The sequence below is a fragment of the Molossus molossus genome, unplaced genomic scaffold (assembly GCF_014108415.1).
Source record: "Molossus molossus isolate mMolMol1 unplaced genomic scaffold, mMolMol1.p scaffold_m16_p_10, whole genome shotgun sequence".
Classification (NCBI taxonomy): Eukaryota; Metazoa; Chordata; class Mammalia; order Chiroptera; family Molossidae; genus Molossus; species Molossus molossus.
This window is the reverse complement of record NW_023425345.1, coordinates 39,452,840-39,472,733: the sequence shown is the minus strand read 5'-3', so window position 1 is coordinate 39,472,733 and position 19,894 is coordinate 39,452,840. Positions and strand designations below refer to the sequence as shown.

General features: G+C 40.4%; 1 protein-coding gene across 1 annotated transcript; it reads left to right on the top strand.

Moving 5' to 3' along the window:
- The first annotated feature begins 14,423 nt into the window (after positions 1-14,423).
- LOC118624598 (40S ribosomal protein S23-like) lies at positions 14,424-15,357 on the top strand. Its single transcript, XM_036252995.1, is given in 3 exon segments — positions 14,424-14,609; positions 14,866-15,052; positions 15,302-15,357. Coding segments are annotated over 3 exon segments (429 nt in total).
- The last annotated feature ends 4,537 nt before the right edge of the window (positions 15,358-19,894 follow it).

Sequence of the window (19,894 nt, the reverse complement as noted above, 5' to 3'; positions counted from 1 at the left end):
TTACATTCAATATTATTTTGTATTAGTTTCAGGTGTAATGAGGAAACCTATTTTATTTTATTTATTTATTTTTTATCCTCACCCGAGGACACTCCTCCATTTTTTGTTCAGATAGAGTGGGAGGGAGAGAGAGGAAGAGAGAGAGAGAGAAACACCGACGTAAAAGGGACACATCGAGTGGACGTAAAAGGGACACATCAAGTGGCCGCCACCCGCATGACCAACCAGGGCTGGGACATAGGGCAACTGCAACCGAGATACGCGCCCTTAGGGGAACTGAACCCAGTTCTCTCTGTACCGCAGGCCGACGCTCCTACCGCTGAGCCAAACCGGCCAGGGCGAGGGAACCTATTTTAGATTGGAAGGTTAAGAAAGGCCTCTTTAAGGAGAGAATGCTGAGACCTGAAGGTGAGCAGAAGTCATCTAGGTAACAAGTGTATGGGGGAGAGGAATGATAAGGCAAGGCAAGAGAAGGGAAGAGAATTCCATGCAAAAAAATAGTGTATGCAAAGGGCCTGCAGCCAGAATGAGCTTGCCTAGAAATGAAAGAGAAGCTTGGCTGAAGTATGATTAGGGAAGGAAGAGAATGGTTTGAATTGAGCCTAGATAGGCAAAGGCCCTATGTAAGGATTCTAGATTCCGTCCTAACTGCAATGTAAAGCCACTGAAGAATTTTAATTAATGTTCCAAAATACCTTTTTAAAAAAGAGAATTAAATGAAGGATAAGAGAGATTAGAGAGACCAGTTAGGAGGCTGTTTGCAATAGTTCAGAGGAGAGAAGATGTTAGCTTGTGCTAGGCGATAATGAAGAGTCTGGTTGTGAGGTACATATTCAGGTAGAACTAATGGTGTTATCCTTGTAATTGGCTAGTTTATTAATGTTAATAACAGAAAGCAAGCAAAGGGGAGGTCAGATATTATAAGCATAGTCATCTGGGCAGCTTCACCAGGAAGCTACATCTTTACATCCTCCAAGGAACCAGTGGTCCATTCCCTGCAGATCACTGGGGGAAGGGATTGAACAAAGGGGCATATGCAGTGAAGTTGGGGTGACCTAGGGAAGGCTTTTGCCTGTCAGTCTAGCCTGGAGAACAATGGATTGGATAGAAGGGTGGAGCCACTGCAAGTGAGCAAAATCTTGGAAGGTTAAGTCCCCGGACGAGGAGTTCCCATCTCTCGTTCTCCTGGTTCCCCCGCGTGCTCTGTGACCCGTGCTCACTGTGCACTCGCCTGGTGTTTCTCCATAGCACGTGGCCTTAAGCAGCCACATGGCTCATGGCCATGCAGACCCCACACACAGTGGTCTGCAACTGGGGACACAAGCTAAGCTAGCCAGATGCTGGACTGGACTGGACCTTCATATGAAACAGAAATTCATGGCAGTGGACTTCATTCTAGCTCTGCTGAAGACAAGATTAGACTTCTTACATGATGAGAGGGACAAAGATGGAAACTTGGAGGGAAACCCCCTTAATTTTACATCATCAATAAAGCTTTTCACAGAACCCCATCCTCCCACGGGGGCCTCAGGAAATTCTTTTCCCACGGCACCCTAAGAACTCCACTTCCACTGATAGCAATGGCACTAGGCCTGGTGTGGACATGTAGGTGACAGAGTGTGAGGCATCGAGAATGACTTTCAGGTTACTGGCTTCAGCTTCTGGGAGTTGGTGGTGCCATTACCTAAGCTGAGAGATAACGAAGAAAGCTATTACAAGGAGAAGGGGAAGATCAAAGAGTTATGTTTTTAACATGTTAGGCCTGTAGGACTTCCAAGTGGAGATATTAAGTACTACTTGGACATGTGAGCCTCATATGATATATGAAAGATCTGGGCTGGTGGTGTCAATCTGGGAATCACTGGGGAAAAACACAGTAGGAATGATGGCCCTGCCTAAGAAGAGGGCCTAGGGACTGTGTTCAGAGGAACTCCTTACGCTTAGTTGTTGGGTACAAGCCAGTGTGCTAACAAAGGAAACTGAAATGGTGCAACCAGGCAGTGGCGGAAAAACCAAGAAAGTGTAGTGCCACAGATTCCAAAAAGAGAGTGTTGTAAGGAACCACTGGTCACATGTCTCAGTTGCTGAGAAGTCCAGCGGGATGAGGATTGAAAAGTGTTCGTTGGGTTTGGCCAACAGAAGGGCTTTGGATGACCCGATGGAGCGGTGGGGGTGCAAGCTAGGCTGGAATGGGTTGAAGAGCGAATGGGAAGTGGGCACTGGAGTCAGGAATGTAGACTGTGCTTTCAACACCTCAGCTTATGATAGGGAGCAGAGAAACGAGCCGGCAACTCAGAGGAGAATGTGAGATCGAGAGGAGGCGGATTTAACGATGGGAGATACTAGAGCATATCTGAAGGCAAATGGAAATAATTCTGACCAAGCAAGAGGATGCAGATGTGCAGGGAGTACCAGACAGGACCCTAGAGCAGGCCTGAGAGGACATACTCTCCTCTGGGCAGCGCCAAGATGGACAACATCTGCCTCTGTCTTCGTCCTACTTTTGTTGCCAACTAACAACCTTCCCTCCTCACCCCACTCCTCTGATTGACATAAAAATGCTTCCTTTACATTAATCTTTTTCACTTTCTTCATTTCAGCTGCGAGCCAGAATCTTTAAAGGTGACAGCATATCTTTGTGTTCGTTCCACTGCATTTTTTTTTTAATCCTCACCTGAGGACATTTTTGCATTTATCTTCAGATAGAGCAGGAGGGAGAGAGGGAGGTAGAGAGAGAGAGAGAAACATCGACGTGAGAGAGACACATGGATAGGCTGCCACCCACACGACCCCAACCGGGACCGGGGACAAACTGCAACCGAGGTACATGCCCTTAGTGGGAACTGAACCCGGGACTCTGGTCTGTGGGCCGACGCTCTAACTGCTGAGCTGAACTGGCCAGAAGTCCACTGTATTTTTATTTCATAGTTTAGTGCTTTCGGAAGGAAGTATTGCCATTTTTCTTAGGTATTATACTGATGAGAAATTCTCTGTCTCCGCATACCAACTCTGTTCTGTAGGCGATAGCCTAAGTGGTGTGATTGGAACAACCTAGTAAAATTTATCCTTGCCCCAAAGTATCATTTAGTAAAAACTAGTAATAATTAAATTAAGTATAGGAGTTACCTTTAATAAGCATTTTAAGTTCACAGATATTACCTCATTTAATCTTCATAAGAATTCTCTGAAGTATGTTTTGTTATTATCTCCATTTAGAAGTGAAGTAACTGTGACCAGGAGATGTTAAGTGATTTGCAGGGTTACATAGCCAAGAAATGGCAGATCCTGGGTCACCTAAACCCCGAATTTCATGAAGAGCTCTAGCTGGATGTTTATACATGTAGTTTCACGGCCCTCGAGAATGATACAGAGGATGAGATCATCACAGATATTCCGAGGAGGAATGGAGGCAGATTGTTTCTGAGCACACGTACAAAGTTCAGCTCTGAAACACACTAGTGAGTGCCTTGAATTCATCATTTGGGAATCTCTCACAGATCAACTGTCATTCCACAGATTTCAGCTCGTGTTCTCACAAGTTAAAATGAGCCTGAGAAACAGTCTGGTTCCTGTGGACAATCAGACTGGAATTATGCATTTATTAACTGCAATTAGCCAGAAACAGGCTTATATTATTACTCTCCTGGTTCCAGCTCACAGAGTGGAGGGTAGAATAAAAGTTTCCCACAACTTAATTTTCTGAGAACGGTGTTTGAAGTCGGGATGAGATAATGGATATAAAATCCCTTTGAAAATAGTAGAGTCATGTTGCTGTGTGCTGCGTTGTTAGTGGTATTGGAAGGGAACTGGAGGCTCACAGTATTATCCCAGAGCTCAGGACCTGGGGAGCCAGGTAGGCTGCTGCGGCTCCCTGCACCCCCACGGAATGGCCCCCCTCTCCTTCATCACAGCAAGGAGATTAAAATGGAAGGTGAACAGTGTCCTTTGGAAGCTGTAAGGACAGTTCAGAAGCCCAAGTTGATTCCCCCTTGTTGTAGTAAGTAGAATGTTTTGAGAAATGTCCACTGTGTAGGTGAGCTGTCACATACTTTGTGACAGACAAACTGAGAAGAGACATCCCTTCCTCAGGAAATTATCCTGTGGAAACTAAATAACTAAAGTGATCATTTGTAATGCAGCTTTATTAAAGGTGCAATAGTTAGATTTAAAAGGACCAGGGTACAGTCCCTGTACAGTTTCCATCACTTCGTCCCTGTGAGACCTAACTTCATTTCTCTGAAGCTCCTTTTGCTCAGTGATCAAGTGGGTATGATAATAATCATGCTTAGCTCACAGGGACAGTGGGAAGTATAGCGATGAAGTGGGCGACAGAGTTAGAGTACCTGGTGCTCTGTGTCATCAGGACAACTATCAAACATGAGTTCCCTCGCTCCCCAACCTGTACCTTAGCCATTGGTCTGCAGTTGAAATACAGGGAAGTGGGATCATAGACACTCTAAGAAAATGATGAGGAATCAGTGAGGTTTTGAAAACTGTTTCTCCGGAGTGAATAAAGTATGAATCTGGACAACTGGGGAGCTGTGGGTGTCCTGGAGGCTTGGTGCTCTAGGGGCTGTGCAAAGTGGTGTGTGTTCATTGAGATGGGACTGGAGGCTACAAAGCTTGTGTCACCAGTCATTGCCGACACATTAAATAGTCTGTCCTATTGGCTTCCAAGCTCAAGGTTTTAATTCACCTTGGAGGGGAAAAAAGCATTTTGCAGCTAGTTCCAGTGCCTGATGGTCTCGCTCCTGAACGCATGTGCTTTTCATTTCTCAGAACCAGTTTCTCAAGACGAAAGACTAATGCCTGTGCTGTTGGCTTGTCTGGAGAAAACAAAGCCATTAATGATAGTTAACATATTAATTGCAGAGAGTGCTTCTTTAAGTTTCTGTTGGCAACAGGTTACCAGTCTAACAGAGTAAGTGAAGTAAATCCAGACTCAATTTAAAACCTGGCCGGGCAGGGCTTTTAATCTTCAAGCTTCAGGTTTTCGTTATTACAGTTGCCAAAACACCAAGCTTATAATTTACAAGTAGTACACATGTGTCACTTAAAAAGAAACCCAAACCTAAAAATAGAAATGAAACTCAGGAAAACACCAACCCAAATAAAGAAATCTTATGTCAAATGTAGAAAGCTTGTAAACCTGTGCTCAAGGTTACACTAATTGCTTAAATTTCAATTGATTAAAGCAAGTGCATTAACCAGTCAGCATGTAACTGCCCAGAGGAAAGTGACAATTCTCTCAGGTTTCAGAAAATTTCCTCACATCATTTCTTGCTATTTTTTTCTTCTCCTGTCTGGTGCTTATTCAATTCTTAGGTAACAGACTGCTCTTTCTATAATAGCCAGGGTAATACTTCCAGTGGGATTACTTTTTCCTAAACATTGCACCTACAGGGCCAAGGTCGTCCCTATGCAGACCTTGGTTACATTGTGACACATTGCATCCGTAAACACAATCTGTTGTTAGGAACACTGTGCCATTGTTAGGGTAGGACAGGGTGAGATGGACAGTTGCAAACCACTGCCACCAATCCTAACATCTTGGACCCCTCCCCCTTCCCCCATATTACAGTTGTGGACAAAACTGGGTTCTATGGAAAGTAACTCACAGGGTGATCTGATCATAAATTCTTAACTGGGCAAGTCATGGTGGATAGTTACGCCCCAGGCATATAATTTCTTTAGTAAGAGGTATATCTTTGCCTTAAGCAAGCCCTGTCCATTGTTTTTGTTCACTTAAATTAACACATCTTTGAAGTACCCACCCTCAAGAGAGCACATGATATCATTAACTCTCCTGTAATCCAATTGCACTTTTGTGTAATCTCCCTAGGTTCCCTCCTTAATTTCACATTCAGAAAAGAAACTGCAATATTGTTATTCTCTGGAGCATTTGAGATCTTGCTTCCCAGCAATTGTCATCAGTTTGGTTCAAATAAAATCTTATAAAAATTATTTATGGCCCAACTGGTGTGGCTCCGTGGTTGAGTGTTGACCCATGCACCAAGAGGTCGCCGGTTCGATTCCCGGTCAGGGCACGTGCCCAGGTTGTGGGCCCAATCCTCAGTGGGGGGCATGCTGGAGGCGGCCAGTTGATGTTCTCTCTCATTGATTTTTCTATCTCTCTCCCCCTCTCTCTTTCTTTCTCTAAAATCAATAAAGAAAAAAACATTTTTAAATAAAAATAAAAATTATTTATAGGTTTTGATGTTTTTATATCAACACAGTTGGTCACCATATCCTGATAAAGTTTTCTTAAAAATTTTTTTAAATCCTTACCCGAGGACATTTTTGCATTTAGCTTCAGATAGAGTCGGAGGGAGAGAGGGAGGAAGAGAGAGAGAGAAACATCAACATGAAAGAGATACATCGAGTGGCTGCTACCCACACGACCCCAACCAGGGCCAGGGACAAACTGCAAGCGAAGTACATGCTCTTAGTGTACCTTAGTGTACCTCTGGTCTGCGGGCTGACACTCTAACCACTGAGCCAGGGCTTACTTTTTTTTTTCTTTTTTTTTAACATTATTTATTTTTTCTTACACTTATGTGATGGTTAGTTTTATGTGTCAACTTGGCTAGGCTATAACACCCAGTTATTTACTAATCTAGGTGTGTGTTGTTGTGGAGGTATTTTGTAGATGTGGTTAACATTACTAACTAATAGACTAAGTAAAGGAGACTGTCTTTGATAATGTGGGTGGGCCTCATTCAGTTAGTTGAAAGTGTAGGGGAGGAAAAACTTTTCTCTATCCTTTTAGGTTGTGTGAATGAGAGCTGCAAATTAAATTGACAAAGACAGATTAACCAGAAGAAAAGGAGAGTTTATTTACCCACACAATGGATGTATAGCAGGAGAACTCAGTCATGAGTAACTCAAAGGAGTGGTTAGAATTTGGGGCTTATATACCATCTTAATAGGTTGGTGGGGGGGAGGGGTTGGAGAGAAAGGCATTTATGGAAAAACAAATGACCTTTGGAAAGATAAATGGTTTTTTTTTTCAGGAGAATAAACAGGAGATAAGAATGTTTGTGATATTAGTCTATACAGGTATGAGTAGTTTTCCCATCTCCCTCAGGGCCATAAAGAACCTCTCCTGGCCCTGGCCAGTTTGGGTCAGCAGTAGAGCATCAGCCCACAGACCAATGAGTCCTGGGTTTGATTCCAGCCAAGGGCACGTACCTGGGTTGTGGTTCATCCCCGGCCCTGGTCGGGGTCGTGCAGGAGGCAACCAGTTGATGTGTTCCTCTCACGTCGATCTTTCTCTCTCTTTCCTTGCCTCTCCCTCTCTCTCTACCTGAAGATAAATAGAAATATATCCTTGGGTGAGGATTGAAAAAAAGAACTTCCCCTGTAGAATGGATCTGGTTTTGTAGAATGGGGTAGGTTTTATATTATTAATATATGCTATATATATATTCTCCTTCTGGTTCTGTTTCTCTGGAGAACCCTGAAAGACAGACACAGCCACCATCAAGGATCTTAATATCTAATATTTGTACTATTGGAAACTTAGTTGTTCTATTCAGAATCTTTTTTTTTTTTTTGTCCTCACCTGAGGACATTTTTGCATTCATCTTCAGATAGAGCGGTAGGGAGAGAGAGAGAAACATCGATGTGAGAGACATATTAATTGGTTGGGGACAAACTGCAACTGAGGTACATGTCCTTAGCAGAAACCAAACCTGGTACTCTCTAGTCTGCAGGCCAATGCTCTAACTGCTGAGCAAACCAGCCAAGGCTGCTTCAGAATCTTATAAATCAACTTTAAGTTCATCTTCCTTTGGTTGCTTCCCAAAGCCTGTACTACTCACAACTCATTAAGGCAGCATCCAGGCCCTTAGCATTTTGGCTCACCCTACCAATTCAGTCTCATTTTTCAGCCCTATCTTTTGTTCTAGCAAACCAGCCTCCTGGTTCTTCAGTATGCTGTGTATGTTATTTTCTTCCTATCTGCATTCTTCATCACTCAATTCCTCATCCCCTGGTCTTTGCATATACCTATCCATGATCCAGCTTTTCTGACAAGCCTTCTTTCACTGCTTGTAGTAGTTTTCTTTTGCTGCTATAACAAATTACCACACATTTAGTGGCTTAAAACAGCACAGATTTATTATCTTATAGTCTGGACGTCAGAAGTCAAAAATCAGTTTCAGTGAGCTCAGGTCAAGATGTTAGCAGGGCTAGTTCCTTCTGGAGGCTCTGAGGGAGAATCTATAAACTTGCCTTCTTTAGTTTCTAGCGGCCACCTATATTCCTTGGCTTGTGGCCCCTTTTCCATCTTCAAAGCGTATCACTCCAGTTTCTGCTTCTGTTATTGTCAAATGGCCTTTTCCATCTACTATAGTAACGTCTCTCTCAGCCTCCCTCTAAGAGGGCACTTATGATGACATTTAGGGCCTATCTAGATAATCCTGCCATCTCAAAATCCTTAATTTAATCTCATCTACTAAATCTCTTATGCCATATAAAGTAATATTCACAGGTTCTGTGGATTAGGACATCTTTGACGTCATTGCTCCATCTTTCTTATTTTCTTAACTCTAACCATCATGGTTAATTGTTTACCACTCTCTCCAATATCCTCTACTTCTTAGCATTCATGTCTTCTTTTCCACCTACCCGGTACTCTATTTTCTCTAGAAACCTTGGGTCCTGATAGGGAGAAAATTAGGCAAATACGGATTATCAGCACTACAAATTTATGATATCCAATCTCAGCTTAACTTTTAATTTCCCCTCAACAACCTTTTATTTATTCTTTGAAAGCACTCTTTCTTAATCTACATAGCAAAGATTTCCTCACAAATCTCAATCCACTCAAGCACTCGACTTTCACTCTTAAACTAACTTGTTTCCATTTCATTGAGACAATCAAGGTCATCAGGCAACAGATAACCTGAGCTTCTCCTGCTCCTGAAATGTGGTTTCATTTTTCACCATGGCTACATCCTTCCCACGAGTCTTAGAGGACAGGCTATCCTACTGCTCAAGACCACCTCATCGACCTTTGCTCCTGGTTCTGCTCCATGTTGTTTCCCTCAGGACCTTACTTTATCAGACATGATCAGTTATTCCAACTGTTTCCTCTCAATTCAGTTTCCATTCTCTCAACAAATGTTTATTGTGTGCCTACTATGCAGCATAAAATGCAGTCCTCGGTCTCAGCCTATGAGTCTGGTCAAGTTATTCACACACTAAAGCATAACAGAACATATAAACAGAAAACTTTCTTGATCTTTTATCCCTCTCTAGCTTCTACTCTCTCTCCTTTCCTTCCTCAAAGCAGACCTGATCATCTTCCTCTCCAAACCTGTTCCTTTTCCAGTTTACTCAGTCTCAGTTCATGTGATCACCATCCAAATTAGAAACAGGACTTGCCTAGACTTTGTGCTCTCCTTATACATTCAGTCAATAACCAAACACTTGTTTTTTTCTCTCCTGGAAATCTCCCAAATCTGTCCTCTTCTGTTCATTCTTATCCAGTTATGACCCTTAATGATATTTTGCCTAAACTATAAATATTATAATATTAAGTGATCAGCCTGCCTCCAGCCTTGCTTCCTTTTTATCCATCCTCCACACTGCACCTAGAATTAGATACTTAGAAACATGAATTTGCCTGGCCGGTGTGGCCCAGTGGTTAGAGCATTGACCCACAGGCCAAAGGGCAGTGGGTTTGATTCCCAGTTAAGGGCATGTACCTGGGTTGCAGGTTTGATTCCCCCGCTCCAGTTGGGGTAGTGTGGGGGCAACCAATCAATGCGTCTCTCACAATGATGTTTCCCTTTCTCTCCCCCTCCCTCCTTTCCACTCTATCTAAAAATCAATGAAAAAATATTCTCAGGTGAGGGTTAAACAAACAAACAAACATAAATTTAATCATGTCACTTTCCTGCTTAAATACTTTTAATGATTCCTACCACATACAGCCTAAGCCTAAGCTCTCTATTAACATGGCTCACAGGCTTCCATGACCTGACCAGACTTATGCCCCCAAAATCTCAATCATGCACTTGCCACTGTAATAATTCTGCATGTTTCTTCAACATGGTACACTTTTCTCCACCCCGGGGCTTGTGCTTATGCTGTCCCTGCAGCTTGAAAGCCCTGCCCTTATCTGTGCACCTGTCAACCTCATATCCATCCTTCCAGATCCACTCAAAAAGTATTTTCTCCCAGGTTTCTCTGAACATCAGGCTACTAAATAATCCAACTCTGTGCTCCCTTAGTACCTCCTGCCTACTTTATCATGCTTTACTGAAATTTTCTACTTATTTATCTGGTTTTCTCATAGGCTTCTCAAGGGCATAGATCATCTGAACTCATAAAGCAATACTGGTGAGTATATTTCACTTAATATAGACCTCATCTTAATTTATTTTGAGTGTTTGGGTATTTACTTTTTATGTAACTGTTATGTTTCCCTCATGGGGCTGGAAGCCCACTGAGAGTAAGGATGTACATTTTATAACATTGTGTATCCTTATCACATAGCAGATTACATGCATAAAATATTTATTAATAATTATTATTGTAAATGCAAGGAAAAACCACTCAAGTATATACTCTACTAACTTTGGGTCAACTCTATCATCCCTATGTGATAAAAGCGGTTCATTTCAGGCTGAATCTAATTATATCAAATTACAAGATTTCTAAATTCTTATGCTGATAATTAATATAAATAACTGATTGAGAAAAGTGAGGCATCAGCTAATCATACACATACATATACACACACAGAAATTTGTTGTTGTTATTGTAAAAGTATCAGGCGAATATGCAAAGATATTAACAAAAACGGGCTCCCTTAAAAGGCACTTCCTCCAGTAAGAAACACCATATTTTATGGTGTGTATGTCACCAGTCCTGTCCAACCACATTCCTGCTGTGGTCCTCTGAAGTCCCTTCCCCATTTTAGATAAATTCATCCTTTTGCAAAGCATTGCCAGCATGATCCAGTCTTCTCTGACTATTTTACAAGTTAAAGGGATTTGGGAGAGCCAAGGCAAACTCTTTATTCTTCCAATATAGCATAAACATTTTTATTCAAGTGTGGTCTGGCAAAATAAGGGTGCCTTTCAAAGGAGAGGAAAGAGCAGAGCCATCATAAAAGGTCGGTATGTAGCCTGAGGGAATGATCTAATAAGCCTGTTCTCTTCATTCCTTATAGCTTTTTGTTAAATCTCAGGTGGGCTTGAGCACATCTTTGTGTCCCAATTGTTTCACCTGTTACTCGAATAGTCCGCCATCTCCTTGGGGCTTATGCCACCTGACCTGCAGTGTCTCTACCACCCAATCACTTGGACTTTCTTTCTGTAGAGGTCACTCTTATTCTACCTTTAGATTTACAAAAATCATGAATGATTATGAATAGTTTAACAAATATTTATTAGGCTTCTGCTTTTCACAAGGCACTATGCAAATTTAAAGGTGTAGATGAACCCAGCAGTCCTGAACTCTCGGTGTGCATCAGAATGACCTATGCAAGGTTTTGACTATGCAGATAACCAGGAAGCTATGGCAGAAATTCTTATTCTATTGATCTATGGCATGAACATTTTTAAATTGAACATTTTTTCAAAGTTCACAGGTATGTAGGTACCAAAGTGGGACAAAGACACTACAAGAAAATAAAATTACACACCATCATCCCTTATGAACATGGATGCAAAAATCCTCAAAGAAATTTTAGCAAACTAAATTCAGTAGCATATTAAAAGTGTTATACACCATGACCAGTAGAATTTGTTTCTGGAATGCAATGATGGTTCAACATCCCCACCCCACCCCACCCCCGAAAGACACAAAATTAATCTCAATTGATGCAGAAAAAGCATTTGATAAAATTTAACACTCTGTATGACAATTAAAACAACAACAACAACAAACAAACTCAACAAACTAGGAATAGAAGGAAACTACCTCAACCTAATAAAAGCCATATATGAGAAAACAGTGAATATCATATTCAGTGGTGAAAGACTGAAAGTGTTTCTCCTAAGATCAGGAAGAAGTCAAGAATGCCCACTTTTGCCTCTTTCATTTCACATAGCACCGGAAGTTCTAGCCAGAGCAAACAGGCAAGAAAAAGAAATAAAAGAAATCCAACTTGGAGAGGAAGAAGTAAAATTATCTAACAAATTAGGGGAGGAAAAGATTTCCCTCCACCTCCTTAGAGTCCCTGGCTGCATCTAAAAATTAAATGGACACAAGCAGATTAACAGGAGAAAAGCACACACATTTATTTAAATTTCACCTAACATCAGATCTTTCATAAGGAAATGAAGATGCAAAGAAACAGTTAAACCTGAGTATTTTTATGGCGGGTTTGATGAAGAGTGGACAGTTGTGAAGAAATATGATAGGTAAGGTGTAGTAAACTGAGGGAAATTCAGAAAGGCCTGTTTGTTTGGATTCTTCTTGGCATCACTTTGTCCTTATTTGGACAAAAGTGTGCTCCTTTCCTTAGGGTATAAGGAAGGCATCTTTCACATGAGTTTTATGATCTGTTTCAAGAGAGAAGGGTGTGGGGGCAAAATAAGAATGATCTCTAGCTCCTGACATTTTCTTAAACTCTTTAGCTTAAAATATTCAATATACCACAGTGTCATATTTTGGCGTAGCATGTCTTGAACCTCATCACAAATAGTATAATCTAGTACATAGAAAATCCTAAAGATTCCACAAACAGAACTATTAGAACTAATAAGTAAATTCAGCAAAGTAGCAGGATAAAAAATCAAACCACAAACCAGTTGCATTTCTACACACTAACAATAAACAGACTGAAAAGGATATTATGAAAATAATTGCATGTATAATAGTATAAAAAAATAAAATACTTAGGAATTAACTGTGAAAGACTACAATAAAAACTGTAAACCATTGCTGGACAAAATTAAAGAAGATATAAATAAATGGAAATACATTCTATGTTCATGAATTGGAAGACTTAATATTGTTAGGATGTCAGTAATATCCAAAGTGATCTACAAATTCAATGTAATCTATTTATTTATTTTTAATTGCTTGGGAGAGAGAGGGACACTGATTCATTGTTTCACTTATTTATGCATTCACTGGTTGATTCTCCTATGTGCCCTGACTGGGGATCTAACCTACAACCTTGGTGTATCAAGACAACACTCTAACCAATTGAGCTACCCAGCTAGGGCCATCAATGCAATCTATATCAAAATTCCAATGATTTTTTTTTCTCCTCAGAAAAAGAAAAACTCATCCTAAAATTCATATGGAATCATAAAGGACACCGACTAGCCAATAGATTCTTGAAAAAGAACAAAGTTGGAGCACTTATACTTCCTGATTTCAAAACTTACTACAAAGCTACAGTAATCAAAACAGCATGGCCCTGGCCGGTTTGGCTCAGCGGTTGGAGCGTCGGCCTGCGGTACAGAGAGACCCGGGTTCGGTTCCAGCTAAGGGCACGTACCTCGGTTGCAGTTTGTCCCCGGCCCTGGTTGGTCGTGCGGGTGGCAGCCACTCAATGTGTCCCTTCACATTGATGTTTCTCTCTCTCTCTCTTCCTCTCTCTCCCTCCTGCTCTATCTGCACAAAAAATGGGAAAATGTCCCCGGGTGAGGATAAAAAACAAACTAAAACAAAACAGTATGGCACAGGTATAAAGGCAGTCATATAGACTGATGAAATAGAATTGAAAGCCAAGGAAAACTCTTGCATTTATGATCAAATGATTTTTGACAAGTGTGCCAAGACTATTCAATGGGGAAAGGACAATCTTTGCCAGAAATGGTGCTGGGAAAACTGGATATCCCCATGCAAAAGAATGACTGGATCCTTATTTATTACCACATTCAAAAATTAACTCAAAATAGATCAAAGACTTAAATGTAAGACCTAAAACTGTAAAACTCTTAGAAGAAAATAGGGCAAAATCTTTATGAGCCTTGGTCAGTTTGCTCAGTGGTTATAGCATAAGCCTGTCGACTGAGGAGGTCTCAGGTTCCATCCCTGGTCAAGGACACATAACTGGGTTGCAAGTTTGATTCCCGTACCTGTTGGGGTCATGCGGAGATAAGCAATGGATGTGTGTCTCTCACATTGATGTGTTCTCTCTCTCTCTCTCTCTCTCTCTCTGTCTCTCTCTCTCTCTCCACCTCTCTTTCTCCCTTCTACTCTAAAAATAAATGGAAAAATATCCCCTGGTGAGGATTAATAAAAATAAATAAATAAATAAAAAAGCTTCATGACATTGGAGGTAGCAATGATCATGGATACAATGTCAAAAGCACAGGCAACAAAAGAAAAATAGGCAAATTAACTTCTTAAAAATTAAATTATTTTCTACATCAAAAGACAGTATCAACAGAATAAAAAGGCAACCAAAAAATGGGAGAAAATAAGCTCAGGCCTGTGGCGCCAGCAGGATGGGCAAGTGTCTCGGTCTTCACGCTGCCATGGAGCTCCGAAGTCACTGATGAGACCAGAAGTGGCATGATAGACAGTACAAGGAAGCTCATTTGTGCACAGCCATGCAGGCCAAACCTTCTAGAGGCACTTCCCATGCAAAGGGAAAAACTGTGCTGGAAAAAGTAGGGGTTGAGCCCTGGCCAGTTTTGCTCAGTGGTTAGAGCGTCCGCCCTTGGACCAAAGAGTCGAGGGTTTGATTCTGGTCAAGGGCATGTACCTTGATTGCGGTTCATCCTCAGGTTGTGCGGGAGGTAACCAGTTACTGTGTCTCTCACACAGATGTTTCTTTCCCTCTCTTTCCCTCCCTCCCTCTCTATCTGATGATTAGTGTAAGAATATCCTCTAATGAGGATTAAGAAAAAAAAATTTTTTTTTTAAGTAGGGATTGAAGCCTAACAGGCAAATTCTGCCATCAGGAAGTATGTCAGGGCCCAGCTGATCAAGAATGGCAGAAAAATCACAGCCTTTATATCCAATGATGGTTGTTTAAATTTTATTGAGGAAAATGATGAAGTTCTGCTTGCTGGATTTGGTTGCAAAAGTCATACTGGAGTTCACTTTAAAGTTGTCAAAGTAGCCCTGGCTGGTTTTGCTCAGTGGTTAGAGCGTCGGCCTGCGGTCCAGAGAGACCTGGGTTCGGTTCCTACTAAGGGCACGTACCTCGGTTGCAGTTTGTCCCCGGCCCTGATTGGGTTGTGCAGGTGGCAACCACCCGATGTGTCCCTTTCACGTCTATGTTTCTCTCTCCCTCCCACTCTATCTGAACAAAAATATTGAAAAATGTCCTCGAGTGAGGATTAAATAAATAAATAAATAAATAAAGTTGTCAAAGTAGCCAGTGTCTCTCTTTTGGCCTTATACAAAGGCAAGAAGGAAAGACTGAGATCATAAGTTTTGATGGTAAAAACATAGTAGTAATAAATTTTTATATGCCTAAAAAATAGGGAGAAAATATTTGCAAATCACATATCTGATAAGGGGTTAATATCCAGGATATATTTAGAACTCCTAAAACTCGACCACAAAAAAACAAACAATCTTTTCAAAAATGGGCAAAGGACATGAAAAGACATTTCTCCAAAGAGGATATACAAATGGCCAATAAGCACATGAAGAGATGCTCAGCATCACTTGTCTTGAGCAAAAAGCAATTCAAAACTACAATGAGATACCACTTCACACCCATTAGAATGGCTAATATAAAAAGGACAGAAAGTGCCCCATCACGTGTAGCTCAGCGGTTAGAGCATTGACCATTAGGGTTGCAGGTCCAATTTCCCATCAAGGGCACATACCTGGGTGGCACATACCTGGGTCCCTAGCCCCAGTCCTGGCATGTGTGGGAGGCAACCAATCCATGTATCTCTCTCACATGGATGTTTCTCTCTCATTCCCCCCCCACTCCCTCCCTCCTTTCCACTCTCTATTTTACTTAATTAAATTAAATTTATTTATTTATCCTCACCAGAGGATATTTTCTATTTATCTTCAGATAGAGTGGGAGGGGGAGAGAGAGAGAGAGAGAGAGAGAGAGAGATCCATGTGAGGGTGACACATTGACTGGTTGCCTCCCACATGACCCTACCAGGGTCCAGGATGATGTATGTGCCCTTGACTGGAATCAAACCCGAGACTCATTGGTCCATGGGCTGGTGCTCTAACTGCTGAGCCAAACTGGCTAGGGCCCTTCCACTTATCTTAAAAAAAGAGAGACAGAAAGTAACAAATGTTGGTGAGGATGTAGAGAAATTGGAATACTGTATACTGTTGGTGGGAATGTAAAATGGTATAGTTCCTGTGGAAAATATTATGGTAGTTCCTCAAAAAATTAAAAATAGAATTATCATATGATTAAGCAATTCTACTTCTGGGTATATACTCAAAAGAATAGAAAAAAGGGTCTTATAGAGATATTGGTACACCCATGTTCATAGCAGAATTACTCACAGTTGCAAAAATGTGGAAGCACTCTTAGTGTTCTTCAATGGATGAATGGAGAAGCAAAATGGAATATTATAATGGAATATTATTCAGCCTTAGAAAGGAAGAAACTTCGGACATATTGCTACAATGTGGATATCCTTGAGGATATCATGCTGAGTAAAATAAGCCAGTCACAAAACAAATACTGTACAATTCCACTTATATGAGATACTTAGTCAAAATGATAGAGACAGAAAGTAGGAGCGTGGTCCTGGGGAGAGGGGAGAATGGGAGTTAATGTTTAATAGGTATAGAGTTTCAGTTTTACAATATGAAAATACTTATGGAGACAGATGGTAGTGATAGGTGCACAACCTTATGGATGTATTTAATATCACTAAATTGTATGCTTAAAATGGTTAAGATAATATATTTTATGTGTTTTACCACAATAAAAGAAAATTGGAAAAAAATTCATGGGTGATTTTCATACCTTCCAAGGATTGAAACGGTTAGATTTAGGTCTCCTTATCATACAGAGACACAAGGCTGTACATGAAAAACTTAAATAAAAGCAGAAATTGATGTGCTCCTTAAGATGCACTGACAAAGTGTCAGTAGACTAGAGAAGAGGAAAATATTACCTTCTGTTCGATAAATCAGGGAGAAGTCCTTGGAAGAGTCAAGCACAATGAATCTGGAATTGAACTCAAGAAACCTGCTTTCCTCTCTCACCTCCACCACTTACCATGACACATATGATACTAACTATGCTTCATAACTGCTAAGGCCCATTTTTCATGTGTAAATGAGAAAGTCTGTCTTTTATGTCACAGGATTATTGTAAAAAATTTTTTAAAATATATTTTTATTGATTTTTAGAGAGAGGAAGAAACATCGATGTGAGAGAGAATCATTGATCAACTGCCTCCTGCTCGCCCCCTACTGGGGATTGAGCCTGTAAACCGGACATATGCTCTGACCAGGAATCAAACCAGTGACCTCTTGGTGCATGGGTCAGTGCTCAGTCAGTGCTCAACCACTGTGTCACACTGGCCGGGCATATTGTGAAGATTTTAAACAATGAAGAGAAATAAAACATGTGGAAGCACATAGAGTAATGCTACCTAGGTCCAGAATTGGCAATCAATAAGTGATAATTATGTCTGAACCTAAGCTGATAGTTGAATGATGACTTGAAGAATGAGGAGGATTTAAACATTCAGAGATTAGAGGGAGGGGAATTCTGGGCAGAAGAAAGAAGAGCTTTTATGGACTGCATGATTTTGAAGCTATTTATATGCAGGTGCCATACAAAATATTTTGGAAACTTTAAAGCCATGTATGGATCTTGGGTTTAAAAAGTTATCCGTTACTTCAGTAATTAATTTGTTAAACTAATACAAACACTTTTTCTTTTAGTAATGTTGCTTATATCCCTAATGTGCTTCATGTGTTTTAATAGGTGTTTTTCTACCTTAATATGTTTTGTATTATAAAGGTAATTAATGCTCATGAAAGGTCAGAGAAAAAAAATTATATAAATGTTATATAAAATAAAAATCACTCCTACCAGTTTCTGTTTCACTTTTATCCTCAGAAGTAATGGTGATTAAAACTGAGGTATGTCTCGCAATCACTTTTTATGCATGTATAAATGCATTTTAAAATATGTTTTTATTGATTTTTTTTTTAGAGAGAGAGGGAAGGAAAGATAGAAACATTGATGAGACAGAGAAACACGGATTGGCTGCCTCCTGTACACCCCCTACTGGGATCGAGGCCACAACCCGGGCATGTGCCTTGACTGGGAATCGAACCAGGACCTCTCAGTCTGTGGAACGACACTCAGTCCACTGAGCCACACCAACCAGGCAATAAAGTTATTATTATAAAGTTTATAAATATGCAATCTTAGTTTGGCATCTTTCTGTATGCTTATTTTCATTTACATGCTTTTGGGTAAGTTAAATTTCATGTTTTTACTCATATTAAGAAATGATTACTTTATTTTGCAAGATTTTTTTCAGTTCAACTTTTTTTCTTTGACAATGTGGTATTTTATGTATGTATTTTTAAATTTTATGTAACTTTATTAATCTTTTAAGTCTTTTGAGTTCCACCACTCCAGGATTAAAAATTTATTTATATAACATTTTAATTCAATCCTTTAATTACAACATTCTTTTATTTAGTTATTTTTTTAAAGTATTTTAAAAAATTGTATTGATTTTTAGAGAGAGTGATGAAAGGAGAGAGAGAGAGAAAAGAAAACATCGATTTGTTGTTCCACTTATTTATACAATCATTGGTTGTTTCTTGTATGTGCCCTGACCAGAGATCAAACCCATAACCTTGGTGTGTCCCGATGACACTCTAACCAACAGAGCTTCCTGGCCAGGGTTAATTAAAATAACATTCTCCCTGGCCAGTTTGGCTCAGCAGTTGGAGCATTGGCCTACAGACCAGAGAGTCCTGGGTTCGGTTCCCGCTAGGGGCAGATACCAAAAATAAATAAATAAATAAATAAATAAATAAATAAATAAATAAATAAATTTCATGACATGTCAAAAAGAGAAAAGTTTATAAATTTCCTCTTTTGACTATATTACATCATTATTGTAAATGTTAACAGGAATATGTCTGGTTTATTTCAGTTCTCCAAATCAAGTACTTAGCCAGTGGTTCTCAACCTTTCTAATGCCACGACCCTTTAATACAGTTCCTCATGTCGTGGTAACCCCCAACCATAAAATTATTTTCATTGCTACTTCATAACTGTCATTTTGCTACTGTTATGTCTTAGGCGACCCCTATGAAAGGGTCGCTAGACCCCCAAAGGAGTCGCGACCCACAGGTTGAGAACCTTAGCCAAACATTATTTAATTATTTAATATATGAATTCATTCTAACACAGTTGGCAAGTGTTGTGATTTGAAAAAACGATGAAAGGTAAAATTTTAAAGAATGCATTTTTTTTCAGAGATAGTTTCAGCGGTTTTGGAACCCTCTATTTACTTCCAAAATATCTTATGTTGTAAATTATTATTTTATTTTATCTATTTAAAAATCTTTTTTCCTTTTTTTTTTTAATCCTCACCTGAGGACACTTTTCCATTTTTTGCACAGACAGAGTGGGAGGGAGAGAGAGGAAGGAAGAGAGAGAGAGAAACATCGACGTGAAGGGACACATCGAGTGGCTGCCACCCGCACGACCAACCAGGGCCGGGGACAAACTGCAACCGAAGTACGTGCCCTTAGCGGGAACCGAACCCGGGTCTCTCGGGACCGCAGGCCGACGCTCTAACCGCTGAGCCAAACTGGCCAGGGCTCTTTTTTCCTTTTGATGAGAACTTCTAGGATCTACTCTTTTAAATATGTTTGTTTATTGATTTTGGGATAGAGAGATAGAAGAGAGAGAGAGAGAGAGAGAGAGATTTGTTGTTCCACTTATTTATACAATCATTGGTTGACTCTTTTCTGTGCCCTGACTAGGGATCTAACC